General features: G+C 44.8%; 1 protein-coding gene across 1 annotated transcript in view; it reads left to right on the forward strand.

The window, feature by feature from the left end:
* The window catches only part of frem1b (Fras1 related extracellular matrix 1b), a 54,230-nt gene that overhangs the window by 30,952 nt on the left and 5,037 nt on the right, over window positions 1-18,241 (forward strand). The window contains exons 23-34 of the mRNA XM_064934781.1: window positions 1,871-2,012; window positions 4,466-4,661; window positions 5,713-5,977; window positions 8,169-8,586; window positions 11,104-11,314; window positions 11,697-11,841; window positions 12,368-12,497; window positions 12,712-12,784; window positions 12,944-13,093; window positions 13,625-13,911; window positions 14,216-14,263; window positions 14,518-14,727. Of these exons, the coding sequence (XP_064790853.1) occupies window positions 1,871-2,012; window positions 4,466-4,661; window positions 5,713-5,977; window positions 8,169-8,586; window positions 11,104-11,314; window positions 11,697-11,841; window positions 12,368-12,497; window positions 12,712-12,784; window positions 12,944-13,093; window positions 13,625-13,911; window positions 14,216-14,263; window positions 14,518-14,727 (2,275 nt within the window). The remainder of the gene's footprint in view (window positions 1-1,870; window positions 2,013-4,465; window positions 4,662-5,712; window positions 5,978-8,168; window positions 8,587-11,103; window positions 11,315-11,696; window positions 11,842-12,367; window positions 12,498-12,711; window positions 12,785-12,943; window positions 13,094-13,624; window positions 13,912-14,215; window positions 14,264-14,517; window positions 14,728-18,241) is intronic.

Raw genomic sequence — 18,241 nt, forward strand, 5'->3', positions numbered from 1 at the left:
AGGGTTGGGTGAGAAAGGGAAGGGAGGTGGAGGAAGGGGTGGAACGAATGGTGGGAGAGAGAGAAGGGAAGTTGGGGATGGGGGAGGTGGAGGATTGGAACAGAAGGGGGGTGGTGAGGGTGGGGGGGGGTATGGACTCAGGGGTCAACACACACAACCTGTACAGCACATGTGGCGGGTGCGGGAGTATGTTTAATCTCCCTGTGTCCTCCAGTCGAATGAGTGACTGGGAATCAGGTTACATCCTTGAATAGGTCCTCCTCTGTCCTCCTCTGTCCTCCTCCTCCTGTTTTTTCTCTATTTCTCCTTAGATCAGGACTTTTTTTTAATCAGTGCGTTGGCACAGGTCGCAGTCCATAAAGGCCGCATAGGCAGAAGTAATGTGGCTTTTTGGCAGACGCCCACTTCCTTGTTTGCGGTGCCCTGGTGGATGGCTCTGACAGGTCTCTCCTGCTCGCCTTGCCCATTGTTCCATGCCAGGCTGCAGGGGGAGGGAGGGGATCTGGTGTTGTTGACGTGTGTTCAGGATGAGGACTCATCTGAGCGTGCTAGGTTAAGGGAGGCTAGGGTGTTAAGGGCTCTGTGGCCCTAGCTGCATGTGTCTGCCTCTGTGGCCCACAGTGTTTGTCCTTCTCTCTCTGGGCTGGGGCTCCTCAGTTGACTGGTGCTTGTCGGTACTGCTTGTAGGGAGCTGTATATGAGTTGGAACTGGTACTTTGCTTACATGTACAGTACACGTCAAAAGGTTGGACACACCTACTCATTCAAGGGTTCTTCTTTATTTGTACTATTGCAGAATAATAGTGAAGACATCAACACTATGAAATAACCCATATGGAATCATGTAGTAACCAAAAGAGTGTTAAATCAAAATGTATCTTATTGTTGAGATTCTTCAAAGTAGCCACCCTTTGCCTTGATGACAGCTTTGCACACTCTTGGTATTCTCTCAACCAGCTTCATGAGTTAGTCAACTGGAATGCATTTCAATTAACAGGTGTGCCTTGTTAAAAGTTAATTTGTGGAATTTCTTTCCTTCTTAATGCGTTTCAGCCAATCAGTTGCACTGTGACAAGGTAGGGGTGGTATACAGAAGATAACCCTATTTGGTAAAAGACCAAGTCTATGTTATGGCAAGAACAGCTTAAATAAGCAAAGAGAAATGACAGTCCATCATTACTTTAAGACATGAAGGTCAGTCAAAGCGGAACATTTCAAGAACTTTGAAAGTTTCTTCAAGTGCTGTCCCAAAAACCACCAAGCGTTATGATGAAACTATCTCTCATGAGGACCACCACATGAAAGGAAGACCCTGAGTTACCTCTGCTGCAGAGGAAAAGTTCATTAGAGTTACCAACCTCAGAAATTGCAGCCCAAATAAATGCTTCACAGAGTTCAAGTAACAGACACATTTCAACATTACTAAAGGACACCAATAATAAGAAGAGACCTGATTGGGCCAAGAAACACAAGCAATGGACATTAGACCGTTGGAAATATGTCCTTTGGTCTGATTTGAGATTTGGGGTTCCAACCGCTGTGTCTTTGTGAGACGCAGAGTAGGTGAACGGATTATCTCCGCATGTGTCTACTCTAGATGTCTTCACTATTATTCTACAGTGTAAAAGAATAAAGAAAAACCTGTGAATGAGTAGGTGTACCCAAACCTTTGACTGGTGCTGTATACCTTCCCCTCCTTTGGTCCCCAATGTCTATGTGGCCCTCAGTGTCTTTGCTGGGGATTGAACTCTCTAATAATGTCTCTCTCTCGCTTTTCTCCTCTCTTTCTCTTTCTCTGTCTCTGAATGGCCCCTAGTATGTTTCTTTGTGTCTCTGTGGTCCTGACCATATGGTGCATCTTCTCTGTCAGAAATGCAGGAGTGGAGGTGGACTGGATGGACAGGAGGGTGATCTCCAGTGTGGTGTTGGAGGCAGAAGACCTGGACACTCCCACCAGTAAGCTCTACTACATCCTCACTGCTGGGCCCAGGTTTGGCAAGCTGCAGGTCAAGGTTAGTGCAAAGCAAAGCCCGTCTTCAAATGATACGCATAATATCAAATACGTATAACGCTATATATACTGTACATTGGTTCTTCCACTAAAAGTTTTGAGCTTAAGCCGCGACCGTTTGTGGTAGATGGTGGCATTCTGTCATTGCACCACACTGCCACAAGGGGGAGTTAGAACGCTGATCTATCGGTAGTCTAAACTGTGGCAAGAAATGTTCTTTCTGTTCGTAAAATTGACAGCTGTGCCATATAGATTGCAAAATAGCTGGGAAGAGATTTTCGATGTACCGATTCCATGGCACATGGTTTATGAATTGACACGCAATTTTCCGTTCCTCTGGAAAGCCCTAATATTAAAAACAGTCAAATGCATTCTCTCCGTCGCTCACACACACTTTAAACATTTGGATAACAAAGCATTTAAAGGCTGACATTGGTTGATTTTAATACTTCTAACAGCCAAAATTCTAACTCCACCCATAACGTTTGGACTTTTAAACATTCCCAGAAGGCATGGATTATTATAACCCACTGCAGGCCTAAAACCTATGGGGGCAAACAACGTTTCCATTATGGGCTATTAGCAGGACAAAAGACTCTTCAATGTTTACAAGAGGATAGCTCAGCTAGGTGTGAAATAACCCCCCCCCCAATTTACAATGTATTAAGTACTCTAAAGTTTTTCATTTCTAGCTACAAACATCATGCATCTGCAAAATGCTATGTAAAGCATTTACTGTACAGTATTTCTTCATCAACATCTTTATGCTTCTGTTAATAAAATAATGATAAAAATACTTTTTCAAAATGCAGATGTTTATTTCAACGATCAGCAGGACAATAGACTCTAGCTGAGTTTAGGGACTTTAAATATATGAATGGATCCATAACGAATTACCAAGGGAATAAATATCACTGAAGCATGGGACTGGTCTTGATAAATCATTCAGATCTTTTATTTGGAAATGTTAGGATTTTTTTGCTCTTCACTATCACAATATTAAAAACGTTCAAATGCATTCATGAATTAAATCGATTTTGGCCGACATGTTGCGGTTCATCTGATGTGATGAATATGAATTCGGAGGGCAGAAATGATTACATATTAAAGCATTAGACCTCTCACTAAAGGCGTCAGTCATACAAAATGTATACTTAAATAGTAGTAAGTAGTAAGAATGCCCCACCCCATGTTCAATAATGGCCTTTTTTCCCTTTAATCAGATTACAACCGCTCACTTTCCGTTATTTGAAAACAAAATCATCTTCAAAATATAATTATTTTTAAATAAGCCATAGAAAGTTGGTTGGAATTTCATTTTAATTCACCAGAAAAGACAGAACAAATAATACAACAAATATTGTGGTTAAACTCAAATATACTAATTGATAAAAAGCCTTTATCACCCCCCCCCCCCCCCAAAAGAAATAAGATGGAAATGGAATACAATGTAAAAATGTACAGCATACAGTATAGACCAGCAGTTAATTTATTTAAGCATTATCTTTAGCATTATTAGGCCTACTTTACAGTATCGTAGTCTACTATACCTATTCATTTTCCTGGGTTTTCGCATTCGGCGTAACACAGGTCGAATAGCACTGTCCGTGAACATAATCCCCAAGTCTAACAGTATTTTACCGACATTTTTAATTAATCAATGCTCCTTTCTCTTCTCTGTGTTAGAGTTTTTTTAAAGAATACAAAAGAAGCCATGCATCCCCTGATGGGCTATCAGCAGGACAATAGATTCTTACAAAGTCCACCAAATGCATTGTTTTCTAACCACATCTGGATGGATCCATAACAAATTACTATGGGAATAAATATCACTGAATGACAGAAATATTGGAATAAAGTAGGCTAATGAAGGCAACAAATTGTTGCTTAATGGAACACCCAAAGTCATCCAATTGTTATAATAGGATTTGAAGCAATAGCCTTTTTTTAAACCTGTATTATGCTTTTACTCGCAGTCACTTAGTAGCCTATTCCCGGCCGGTCACGTTGTACAGCTCCATATTTTCCTAACGGAAACCTTGACTGTTTAAGTTTTTCTTGGAATAGAAACACCATAATATTAATCAAATAAATTAAGAAACATTTCTTAGAATCAATCCCATTTACTATGTTCTTAAAAAATATATTTTAAATTCTCTAGTACAGCCAATATTAAAAACAGTCAAATGCTTCTCAAAGATGCTCTCTGGGGGTCAAACTAGCACAAACTAGCATTATTGGCCACAATGGCTGACACTTAAATAATATGCCATAGAATTCTGCGGCAGCCCGCAAGCTGTGCTGCAGTATGACATGACTTGTACAACGTAACTTTTAAAGGAAGAACCACTATAGCATCCGCAGATACGTCTGATGTTACCCTCCTGACCTACATCTGACCAAGTGTAAAATTCAAATTTGAGTGTGTTTGTGTATCCTCTTCCCTTTGTGCAGACAGAAGCTGGCTGGACAGACATTGGAGCGGGTCAGAACTTCACCCAGGAGGATGTGGAGTTTAACCGCTTGTGGTATGCCCACACTACTGGCACCGGGTTCAAAGGTCATGACAGCATCCGTTTCACCCTCAGTGACCTAGACAACGAGTCCCCTCCTCAGAGCTTCTTCATCTCAGTACGCACCATCCAGAAGGGTGAGGACAGGACAGCCTAATGGGCACAGTTTCATTCTTATGACGAGTTCTTGCTTAAATACTTTAAGACAAACAAGCACACACGTTTTTTTCAGGAAATTTGTCTTTAACATTTTGAGGTGGACCATCTCTTCTTCTCTGGAGGAGCCTCATCTTATCAACAATAATGTAACTACTTTATTAATCACATAACACATAGTCGTGTATTGTCTACAGATCTAGCATCACGTAGCACTTGGCTGGCAAAGAAAAAGGTAAATAAATAGGTAAATTCAGTCACTGAATTTTTCCTAGACAGGTTACAGCACTACCCAACAGTATACCACAGTACACCTTGTTAACCCCACCAAGACACAACAACCTGGGTGGAGCAAGGCACGGCAGCCATGTTGTGCCTCAACGCACCACACATGCATCAGCAACGTCCCAAAACAAACTTTCTCCAGCCGCTGCATCTTGGCCATGTATAATTGAATAGGTGGCTTTCCCTATAGCCAGGCCATCTTTTCCAGTTGGGTGAGCATGACATGCGAGGCGGAGAGAAGCGAAGAGAGTTGAGGAGAGGGAGTGCAATCAGGGGTGCGCTTGGCCCTCTTGGCTCGGTGCCCTCTGATCCTGGAGGAGCGAAGGTGAGAAAAGCCCACACACTCGGCACCGCAGGAAGAGCCACCTCGGAACGTGAATAATTAAAGGATGTAGGGAGTGAATAGACGTAGAGTTTTGGTTGCCTCTGCGGTTCTCTTGTTGTTGTGTTGTCGTCATCATTGCTTGCTCAAGTCACTGCTAGGCTATTATTGAAAACATACCATTCGTACAGGTTTTTGGTGCGGTTCATATTGTGCTGGCCTATCGAAGCAAGTGCAACTAAGATAAGCTGACAGTCCCTGATATCGGGCACTAACATGCTTTATTTGATGTTTATAATACACTTTTTTATTGATTTTTAAACTCAAAGAGTAAAAAAAAAATGAAGCCTTGATACATTTAACAGTATAATAGATGCAAAAAACTTGCTATTACTTGACCTAAATGACTATTCTCCTGTGTCCAGGTGACATAGTGCTGGTCACCAGGCCGGTCACCCTGATGGAGGGAGAGCGGCTCGTCCTGACCACAGACATCCTACTGGCTACGGACGGGGCTGCCAGACCGGGGGAGATGCTTTACACCGTGTCCGTCCCGCCCAAACACGGACATGTCCACGCCGTCCAGCGTCCTGGAATGCCGTTCCTCAGCTTCTCCCAGCTGGACGTGGCGGCCCAGCGTGTGTGTTACACCCATGACAACAGTCACACGGCTGAGCAGGACTCCTTCAGGTCAGACTAACACGTTGTGGTATTTTGTTTCATTTTGTGTTTTTTGTTGTTGGACATACAAGACTTAGGGGCAGATACAAACATTTCTTGAAATAGTGTATTGTCCAGTTTCTTCAGACTGACACCTTAGTGGAATATTGGATGATTGAATTTAAACCTTTCCTGTTCATTCAGATTTAATTGGATGTGTGTCTGGCTCAAATTTCAGGCACGATTATGTTAATAACAATAAAATAATAATATCTCATTTTGACTTAAAAAATATGGCATAAAATGTCTGTTGATTTTAACTGAATAAGAAAGATTTTTAGTGCCTGCCCAAAATGTATCACACAAATTCGGACGGAGTATTTGAGCATCAAAAGAAGCTCAGCAAAAAAAATGAAAAGTGTGAAGAGATGAGAGCTCTGCTACAGTATGTTTATGTGCCTCTTCCAGCCAATTTGGCAGGAGGCTTGGGTGGAGAGAGAGATGGCGGGCGTATGGCTGACCTGTCCTCTCCTCTGTCTGCTCTCCTCTCCGTCCCTGGTGTGTCTGAGGATGCTGGTTTGTCACCCAGAAGCCTGGCACACACAAACACACACTCATAGAGAGAGAGCCTGGCTGTGTTTCACCTCAGGGTCAGCTGGGAGCCAGGAGCCTTTCTGCAGCCAAGCCAGCCGAGGTTGAGAGGAGATGAGAGGGGGGAGCGCTTTAGTGGGGGCACACACACTGCCAATGCTCTCTGCCAAAGAGGGAGGTGATAGCCATCCAGCATGGGGCAGCAGTACTGGTATTTCTTAACTGACACATTGAACCCAATAGAGCAATCAGCCATGTTATCTACCCGCTTCTCAGCACTCAAATACAAACTAACCACATCTTTAGATCCAAAGCATCCATCTATTTAACTGTGACTATTTCTACTGGGTTCTACTTGGTTCTGGTCAAACCTATGTATATGAGCGCACGCTGTATTGGTGTGTGATACAGAATGTTCCATTTGGAGGGGGACTGGTGGCAGTGTGTGATGGCAGCGGTTGGCGCATCAGATGGGGCCACACCTGAGCACACACCTGTACGTCAGAGCAGGGGCCTGGCCCAGGCCCCAGGCAGAAGGTGTTTTCTATGCCCCCCTCTTCTGGTCACCGTGACAGCGGATGATGAATGGGCATTATTAGGAGAATGATAATGCCGGCTGGTATCGGTTGCCATGGCGGCCAGAAAAGGAGTGTACAGAGTACAGACAGGCATCTCTGGGAACAATTACCTAGCAAATATGGGATGGTAGAGATGGCAGATGTTGCACCGGTTTGGCTTAGAGAGGGGGACCTGTGTGTGTGTGTGTGTGTGTGTGTGTGTGTGTGTGTGTGTGTGTGTGTGTGTGTGTGTGTGTGTGTGTGTGTGTGTGTGTGTGTGTGTGTGTGTGTGTGTGTGTGTGTGTGTGTGTGTGTGTGTGTGTGTGTGTATGCGTGTGTGTGTGTGCGTGTGTGTGTGGTGGCCAGTGTGTTGTTCGTGGTGGCTGGTGGAGCCTAGGGCAGTTCTCAGCTGCAGGGCTGTGTGTGTGAGAGGCAGATTGACTTGGCAGAGGGTTGAACGAGGGCTAAAATCTGTCCACACACACACACACACACACACACACACACACACACACACACACACACAAACCACTGTCCCCGTTTCAGCTCCAGTACATTGTCACTGTAGCATGTGGTGAGCCACGGACCAGTCTGTGAGCACACAACAAGACTCAACCAGCTTGAAAATGGGAAAGGGGCCCTTATGATTGACTTATTGCCTTTTTAAATTGGATCTGTAATAAAGCTAGCCTCATCTGTGAATAATGTGATGAATTTTATGTTTTTAGATCACTGAGATTATATTAATTTTGGTAGTTATTTTTCAATTCTATAGCTAATTACTTTCTATCATACAGATCGTGTTTGCCTGTGGCATCATGCAAAAAATGGACCGATTACTTATTAAATTTGCACACTTTCCACATCCATATTTTGCTGTTATACAAGCTGTCCACGAGTTGGCATCTGCCCTTTGAACTGTAGCTCTATCTCCTGTGTTTTAATGGACACGTCACCGCAGCAGCCCACCGCAAAACCACAAAACCCAACTCCGTGCCTATATAAATTGATATGCCTAACTACATGCCAATAACCAAACTTCATCCGTCCACTGTTCCATTTCCTCCCCACAGCTTCGTCGTCACCAACGGCATCAGCTCCCGCAGCGGCTCCCTGCACTTCACCATAGAACACAGTGACCGGATCCCGCCGTCCCTCAACCGCAATACCGGCCTCCAACTGACAGAGGGAGCGGTGAAGTCCATCACACCAGACCACCTGGAGCTCACCGACCCAGATACTGCTGTGGGGAACCTGACCTATGCCCTCACCCAGCCCCCGCAGTACGGCAAGCTGCTCCTCAAGGGGTACCCACTGACATTACCCCGTTTTACCCAGACTGATATCAACAACATGGACCTGGCTTACCAGCACTACCAGGGCAGCCTGGCCCAGATTGACAGGTTTAGTCTGATGCCGTCTGATGGTACTAACAGAGGGTACCTGGAGTATGGACAGCTGAAGGAGGAGCCACTGGTCTTCACAATACAGGTGGGCTTTACTGGTTTTTATACTTCGGCAAATCTTGTATGCCAGGGACGTAATTCTGATCTTTTTTTTAATTTATTGGTCTTTTGACCAATCAGATCAGCTCTGAAAAAAGATCTGATTTGACTGGTAAAAAGAACAATTAGTAAAATAAATCAAAAATCTAAAAAGTTGAAAGTGTCTCAGAATATAAGCACTGATCTAGGACCAGTTACACCTTTTAGATCCTTATTATACAATGCTCCCTCCCTCACTCCAGTCCCGAACGGCTTTAAACAACTCTTAATTTCCCCCTAAGATCTTCTCATTTTGATTTCCTTTTTGTCTGTGTACTGTAACTCAGCTTTTAGCTGTGAATGTGTTCAAGCTGAAATAAACCTTGCTATAATATACACTGAGTGTACAAAACATTAGGAACACTTTCCATGACAGACTGACCCTGGGGAATCCAGGTGAAAGCTACTTATTGGTGTCACTTGTTAAATCCACTTCAATCAGTGTAGATGAAGGGGAGGAGACTTGTTAAAGAAGGCTCTTCAAGCCTTGAGACATTTGAGACATGGATTGTATATGTGTACCATTCAGAGGGTGAATGGGCAAGACAAAACATTTAAGTGCCTTTTGAATGTGGTATGGTAGTAGGTGCCAGGCGCACTGGTTTGAGTGTGTCAAGAACTGCAACGCTGCTGGCTTTTACACGCTCAACAGTTTCCCCTGTGTATCAAGAATGGTCCACCACCCAAAGGACATCCAGAAAACTTGACACATCTGTGGGAAGCATTGGAGTCAACATGGCTTCCTGTGGAATGCTTTCGACACCTTGTAGAGTCCCTGCCCCGATGAATTGAGGCTGTTCTGAGGGCGAAAGGGGGGTGCAACTCAATATTAGGAAAGTGTTCTTGCACAGTGTTTCTGTACACTCAGTGTATATGGACATGAAGGACCTGATCCTAGATCAGCATTCCTACTCTCAGACGCGTGGTGAATATGAACCCCGGCTTCTAAGCATACAGTGTCACCAGACATACAGTACACAGATGTACTAAACGTTTGCGGCTTTCATTTGCAACGGAAATAAAGTTTAAAAGGGAGAATAAAATGTTAGGGAAATAAAGGGATGGAAAGATGAATAATATCCAAACTACCAATCATGTATTTTCTTCTTCCCACAAGCAATGATTTCACCATGAGCTATCTTTGTGGTGGTATTCACTCAGACAGGGAGGAGAGAGGAGAGAGTTAACCCAGGCATCTCTACAGTGTTGCATACTAAACTGTCAGCCTGCTGGGCTGTTGTGGCCAGGTGGATGAGGCTGTTGCTGTGACACTATGTTCCTCGTGCCTCCCCTCTCCTGTGGCCCGCCACGCACTCACATATTCTAGAGCTGAACCCGGTCAGCCAGGCGGATAACCTGCTGGCCAGCCCACCCTGCCCTGGGCCTCAGTGTGTGGGTGTGGGTGGGTGGGGGTCGTAGGCAGGCACAGGTGAGGCAGCCTGGCCAGCAAATGTCCCCTTCGGTCTAGCGAGACTCTCTGTCTGTCACTTGGCTAGAGCCGCGCTACGTCACCGTGAGCTAAACTACGCAGGTCCGCTCCTCTAAATGCTCAACCTCTGGCCCCGTTAAGACTGTACTCTGCGTTCAGTACAGTGGCACTTGCATCATGAATAATATCTACAACAGACCTCACAAGTGGAGGACCTCCGAGGCTATAGTACAGGTAGTGCATGATAACACGTTCTGTAAATAACTACACTTATATCCTTAATATATTAGTCCTTATTTCTCTATAATTCTTCTCTGTATGCAGTCAGAGAGGACTTTATTTGGGCCAAACAATGTCATCATTTTTTCCATCTGATGTTTTACAAAGAATAACGTACCAGAACACAATACGCAAGTAATTGCATCTATGAAGACTTGCTGTCTCCTACAGTGGAATTAAGATACTCAACGACCAAACGGTCATTTTGTCATGAGACATAATCAGAGCACCCTCTTCTGGCCTATTGCTAGAAGTGCGGGTGACAGTAGATTTACTGTGGTCACTATCACTGGTCATGGAGACCCACACGGTGTGCAGGTTTTTGTTCCAGCCCACCTCTAACACACTTGATTCAACTAACCAGCTGATCACCAAGACCTTGATCAGTTTAATCAGTTGTGTTTGTTAGTGCTGGGCAGGAACAAAAGCCTGCGCAACATGTGGGTCTCCATGACCAGTATTGGCTGAAAAGATTTGGTATGGGCCCTCAGATCCTCAAAAGGTTCTTACAGCTGCACCATTTAGAGCACCTTGACTGGCTGTATCACTGCTTGGTACGGCATCTGCTCGGCATCCGACCGCAAGGAGCTACAGAGGGTAGTGCGTACGGCCCAGTACATCACCCAGTACATCCTGCCATCCAGGACCTCTATACCAGGCGTGTCAGAGGAAGGCCCTAGAAATGGTCAAAGACTCCAGCCACCCAAGTCATAGACTGTTCTCTCTGCTAATGAGCACAACCTTGTCCACCTCTAGGTGGAGCATGTGGACAGGAATCCCCCCAGCCTGGTGACCAAGAGGATCCCCAGTACAGTGGAGAACCTCTCAGGGGGACCAGGGGAAAAGCAAGGCATCTACATCACGTCACGTGACCTCCAGGCCTCTGACCCCGACAGTCCCGCCCAGGAACTGGAGTTCACCATCACACGGCCGCCTCACTTCGGCTACCTAGAGAACTCCCTCACCGGTAGCTCCTTTTCTTCGAATTGTATCAACTTTATAGATAAACAGAGGGGAAATAAGATTAATTACTTCAATTTTTGGTGATTACATTTTATTTATTTTTTACTTGAAATTAACTTAATATACTTACCTGGGTATGTTGAGTGAGAGGTGGTAGGTTTTGAGGATATTGTATCTAGATTGTACCTTCAAGAAAGGGGTATAGTACATGTTACAATCTTGTGGATACAAAACACGTCTTGGTGCCATTTGAAAGTACAGTACCTCACATGAAATGAGCTCCAGTAGTAGTGAATACATCAGGGTTATAGTAAAGTGTTCTGTAGTCGATGTGGGCACTGTGCAGTGTGGTGACAGCTTTTCCCCCGTTCTTTGTGTTTGCCTAGGGGCGTACATCAAAGGACGCTTCACCCAGAGGGATTTGGAGCAGCGCGCCGTGCTCTATGTCATCCCCACCGACATGGAGGTGACAGGGGACAGCTTTGAGTTCCGTGTCACTGACCCTGCGGGAAACACCATGCTGCCTGAAATGTAGGCTTTATTCCATTGGTACATACAGTATTACCTCAAACTACCTCGTAACCCTGTACATTGACTCGGTACCGGTACTTAGTGTATATAGCCTCGTTATTGTTATTTTATTGCGATATAATTTTTAACATTTTTTTTAAATCAAATATTTTCATACTTTTGATTTCTGCATTGTTGGGAAAGGGCTGGTAAGTAAGCAGTTCACGATAAAAAAAAAGGTTGAGAGACACTGCTTTATACCACATAGATACATTTGGAGGTGGGCATTTTCTGTGCACAGTTATAGTGGGTACAATAGTCCGATTCACACACAGCTTAGAATCTTCCCAAATGTCATGACTGATGCCATGTAAAAAAAAAAGAATCTGTTCTCAGGTCTGTACGTACTGTATTGTCAATGGTATGACAGTGATACTCAAAGTTGGCTGAAGCACATACAGATGGAACGAGGATAAAATAAAGAGGAGTCGAGCCACGCTTGACCTCTCCTGTTCACTCTTGACCGCACCTGTGGCCTGTCTTGCAGACTGCAGCTGACATGGTCTCGGGTGGAGCTGTCGGCTACGTGTTACCGGGTGTGTGAGAACGCAGGCATGCTGCAGGTGCAGCTGACGCGCAGTGGGAAAAGCATGGACCCGGCCTACATTGCTATTCAGGTGCAGTAGAGTGGTGTCCTGAACACAACTCACACCAGTCAACTGAACAGCCAAGCTGTGGACTAGAGCAGCTAGGGTCAAGGGTTAACAGTCCTACTCACTCATATTGAATTGACCTTGAAAAACAATGTCTGGTGGCACAGTTGTATACGTTGAATTGAATGGGACTTGAATCTAAGTCGAAGAATGTCCACCCCTCTTTCTCTGGTTTCAGGTGGAAGATGGTACTGCCAAGGTGGGGAAAGATTTCACCCACAGCACGGCCAGTCTGATCCAGTTCGATCCAGGTCTGTGATGATCCACATCAAAGAGTGGCCAGCCCTGCTCCTGTATGCGTGTGTGTGTGTGTGTGAGTGTGTGTGGGGGGGGGTTATTTGATATACCTATAATAATGTTATTAGTTGATATGGCTACCTCCTTTTCTCTCTCCCTATACGACTGATTAGGAGTCAGCGTGAAAAGCTGGAACATTTACCTGAAAGACGACGGCCTGGAAGAAAACCATGAGACGTTCACCGTGATTCTGAATGGCCCCAAGAACACTGTTCTGGGTCAGAGGAACTCAGCCAGTGTGGAGATAGTGGATCCTAGAGGAGGCGAGTTAAGAATGATTCAGTGATTGGTTATATGATACAGTTGAGGGCTGCGTTCTGATGCTCTGTACTCTGACTTGCTGTAAGCCTTCCTAGGCAGCAGAGGGTGCATGTTGCCTATGGTTAATTGGGACATTTGATTTACTGATGCAGAGTGGTGTTTAAATGTCATGCATGTGTGATGTCTGGGTTTCGAGCGTGGTGCGTCGGCGTGCCACAAGACTTTATGACAAGGAGGCCCGACCTGAATGTGCCCAATAAGTACACAAATGTGTAATTTTCTGTTTCAAACTGCTTCCTCTCTCTTGTTGTACTTTACTGGACATAACCCAGGGTCATGTTCATTAAGCGCCGAACGGAAGAAAGCAGACTGAAACAGGAAGGAACTACGTGGAATTGTCCAATAAGAAACACTCATTTTTATTTTCCACTGCAAAACAGTTTGAAATGTTTTCCGTTGTGTACCCTAATGAACATGACCCTGGTTTCACTGTCGCTCTGTCTCGCATTCTCTCTCGCATTCTCTCTCTAAAGGAATGTGCGACCCAGAGGACCTGAGGGCAGAGGCAGATGAAAAAGGAGTACCTTCAACCGCTCACGTCCCCCAGTCCCCACAGCTAGAGGAGCACGTCACTGACATTGAAACAGACCTGCTGTGGGAGGGCCGCCCCCATCCGCCAAGGGGGGACGTGCCCAACCGGAGGCCCTTCCTTGACTATGGGGATGGAGAGAGGGAGCCCCAGGATCAGGCTACTCCGTTTCACAGCCAGGCCACCAGACAACTCAGACTGCAGGGCAACAGTAATAGCAACAGTCGCACGGTGAGCCTCCGAGTTTCACCAAGTACTTGATTGGAGCCCAGCACAACGATTACAATCAACAACACAATGTTGACTTCTAGCATTTATTTTTTTGAGAAACTGATGTGAAGCTTTGGCGGTTTATTGATATTCAAATGACGTCTGCGGAAGAGAGTTGTCGAAGCCAGGCGTAAACTTGCCATTTACTATTGATTGGTTGTGGAATTTCCCCTGAAGGGATTATGTCAAATTCAACCTAGTGGTTTTATGAATAGTGCCAGCATCTATACTGCATGTCAGCTATGTCTCTCCTCTGTGATTCTAGGTCCTTCATTCAGGTGTCAGGAGAAAGAGTGAAGAGAAAGTCTGGACGGTAAGACTTTTCCATATACTGTAAACCTCACAGCTTTGGATGGAGAGTGCTGATAAGTGCACTCGCTACCGGAGCGCAACATACCTTTCCAGTCCAAATGCCTGAACATTGTTTTGAATTTCTCATGATAACGGCGTGCTCTGGTTTAGTTCTCATTGCCACAAACAGGGTCAAGCTGTTGCATTTATCAGGGAGTTGACTGTATATATGTGTCACCGTGTGTCACATTTTATTGTGTCCCCACTCTCCACTAGTTCCATGCACTCACCCCACTGAGACTAGAGGAAAGGAGGCTGCCGATTCCAGAGCCCATCCCCCAGGTGCACCCGGACCTCCAGGTGATCCCCATCTGGAGCTGGTCTGGCCACAGGGAGTTCCTCCAAGAGGTGAGGGTGGGGGATGCCCCCCAGGATGATGCCCCTGTACCCTCGCCCAAACAACACAGGGCTGGTCGCCAGCACAAGGTGAGGGCATTGTTTTAACTAAAGGGGAGCTAGTGGGGTACTAGTCCTGCCATGCAGCTCCCCAGGACTGCTGCACAGAAATATTAGCCCACAGAGAGAAGCACAAGATTGAACTTCACTCAACTTTCTAGAGCAGTGGTCACCCAACCTGGTCGATCGTATTTCAAGGCATTCCTAGGCATTCCTAGTCGATCGCCAAACATTTCTGTTAAAAAACAACGATAAAGCATTGTGTTCCTATTTTTTAAGCAATTAATCTCAGGCTGCTGGCGGTAGGTGCAACCAAGTCAGCTGCCCTGGCCCTGCGAACCGGATATGTGAACGGTTGCCATTTTGAACCATTTCATGTGTCTGGAGACTCAAACTCTTCATTCGCGCAGGACCCAGAGAGCAAATCAAGTGCACTTTAAGTTTACCGCTGGCCAATCGGATGGCTCAGATTACCGTGTCTGCAATAAAGTAGCAGGCATAAAAGAAAGCTACAGAGAAGTTGATACGGTGAGATTTTAAAACGTTTAAAACCATGACTAGAGAGAGACTGTCAAAGAATACAGCAAAGAGCTGCTGTTTTTATGAGTGAGTTCATGTTTAAGTTCTCACTCAGCGCCGTCAACACTTTGTATTCAACACTTTCATAAGCCATAAAATGCACATTCTTCCTACTTCCACTCAGCGCTACAACAAGCAGTGCAGCGGTAAAGAATGAGTAGGAAAGTGTATCTATAGGCTTACGTTGTTATTATTAGCGGCTTGGGTCATTTTTAATATGGAGGAATATTTCACTTTCTCTGTTCATGTGAGTAACGACATGAATTTGTGCATGAGGCAAAACTAATGCGGTGTGACTCGAGTTTCGCCATCAGCTGGAAGACTGTGCCCCTTTTTGGTCAGTGGAGGAAAGGGAGAGCGGAGGGACGTTGAGAGACGGACCATCAGTCTGCTGCTCTCTCCTTACGCTGAGACTGACCATCTGATGCAGGCACCATCAGCCCAATAAAATAAAAAGCAAATTATTTAAATGTATGCTCACTCAGCTGTGTACAATAACGGATATATTACTAGTGTAATCATATAGCCTACCTCAAATTTGAAATATTTATGTTTTTAAATGGCCTGAACAACAATGTATTGGCAGGGCAATTCATGTAAAGCCAATATGCGGTAATCATGTATTGGCAGTGGTGTATTCATTTTGTTTCACCAACAATTACTTTTTTTAAACATTAAATAATTTCTTTCATCTCTCTGTTTCATCATTTTCCTTCAATTCACAAGAGATTGACTGTATCTCACAGGAGAAAGCATCCGAGCGAGCGAAACAGCGCCCCCCTCTGTCTCTCTACGTGTAGGCCATCTATCTGATGTTGTCTGGTCCAAATGAGTATGACATTGTTGCCGCCCCTAACATTGAACGCAAGGGAAGCCAGCAAGCATCTGGCCTCCCTTGACCAAACAAAAAGTAGGCAAAATGAGCCAATCAACATTGAGCTAAACTAAGCGAGCGCAACTGGGGAATGGTCCTGGAGCACCTAAAAAAAGTGTCAAGGGAAGCCAGCTTGGATTTGGCGATTCTCCTATCAAATCCTATTGAGAGCATACGTCATTGACAGAAAAACTTGAATTGTTGCATCTTGTTGTAGCTATTGTCTCTTTCCTAAATTAGCCATGGATGGAGAAAGGGATTTGCCATGGATGGAGACAGGGATTTGCCATGGATGGAGACAGGGATTTGCCATGGATGGAGACAGGGATTTGCCATGGATGGAGACAGGGATTTAGAATCTCCGTACTGGACAATGATGATAACGTTGCATCTGATCCAACCATTAATTCATACACTCATACACTGAGAGGATGGAAGTTTAATATGTAGCTAGATGTAGAAAGCTAATGTTAACTAGCTAAGGTTGCCTATGAATGGAATTTAGGCTAGAGAGCAAACATTTTAACCAGGTAGCCGAGGACAACAAAAAATCAAAGTGTGTAGTGTTTGACAGAGTGATAGACCATTTCATCAACATGAAAGAGAGGAGGATGGCATTGGCTTCTCTCTACAGGTAGGGTGAGTCAACGTGCTTTTCTACTTGCATGAATGCACACACACACACACACACACACACACACACACACACACACACGCACACAGAAATCAGAACCTGGACAGCCACATAATATTTAGCTGACGTTGATTGGACAAAATCGTTTTTGGTATCTTTTAATTTGTCACTGTGTTGGACTAAGCTGAGGTGATTTGATAATGTTGAAATGGCGCTGGAATAGTGGAGGCCGCTCTTGTTTTCTTTGCGACTTGCGGTTACCCTCTGTGGTTTTAAATCAATAGTTGTTTAGGGGTCCGAAAATGTGGGAAACATTAACTTGCTTGACCACGCTGTAGGTCATGTAACTGTCTGTTACTGTACATGCAACATGCTTTGTGGACTTCACTGGACAGAGGTCGCTATCCGGGTTTTGTGACAAAACAAAGGTGTGGTTTAATGTATTCTGCCACTGTGTCTTCTTATTGTCTCGGCCTTTAGGCTTATATATCACGGTCGCAAAGCATATGAATTAACTGGTTTTTAGAGCAAACAACGCAATTATCACAACACAGGTTGTAATATGGCTTTTATTTGGCGGGGTGGATGGCTTGGCTTCCCCAGTAATTTTACCCACGCACCGCTACTGATAGATGGATAGACGGCGCCGGAGTGTGTTGTGTGTTTTTCCGCGTCATTTGGAACTTATTTTGTACATAATGTTTCTGCCACCGTCTCTTATGACTGAATAGAGCTTTTGTATATCAGGATAGTGATTACTCACATCGTACTGGACGGAGATTCTTTTCTTTAACAAGTCGGAAGCTAAAAATTTACTTCAGACACCCGACAAGACCCAAATCCCGTCATTCGCATGAAGAAGAGATGGAGATATCGGGGACGTGGGTCGGGGTGCCTTGTAAGGATCCGACTGCGAGTGAGTAATCCCCCTCTACCATCAGTCCTATTAGCCAACGTGCAATCGTTGGATAATAAAATGGATGAGTTCCGATCAAGCCTATCGTACCAACCGGACATTAAGAACTGTAATGTCTTATGTTTCACAAGGTCGTGGCTGAACGATGACATTTATAGCATACAGCTGGCTGTGTTTTCAGTGAATCAGCAAGATAGAACAGCTGCCTCCGGTAAGGCAAGGGGTGACGGTCTGTGTCTATTTGTAAATAACAGCTGGTGCACAAAATCAAATATTAAGGAAGTCTCGAGATAAGTTGTTTCCCACAGTATCTCATGATAAGCTGTAGACCACACTATTTACTAAGAGAGTTTTCATCTATATTTTTCGTAGCTATATATTTACCACCACAAACCGATGCTGGCACTAAAGCAGCACTCAACGAGCTGTATAAGGCCATACGCAAACAAGAAAATGATCATCCAGAGGCGGCGCCCCTGGTGGCCGGGGACTTTAATGCAGGATAACTTAAATCCATTTCACCTCATTTCTACCAGCATGT

Source organism: Oncorhynchus masou, chromosome 24, assembly GCF_036934945.1.
Source record: "Oncorhynchus masou masou isolate Uvic2021 chromosome 24, UVic_Omas_1.1, whole genome shotgun sequence".
NCBI lineage: Eukaryota > Metazoa > Chordata > Actinopteri > Salmoniformes > Salmonidae > Oncorhynchus > Oncorhynchus masou.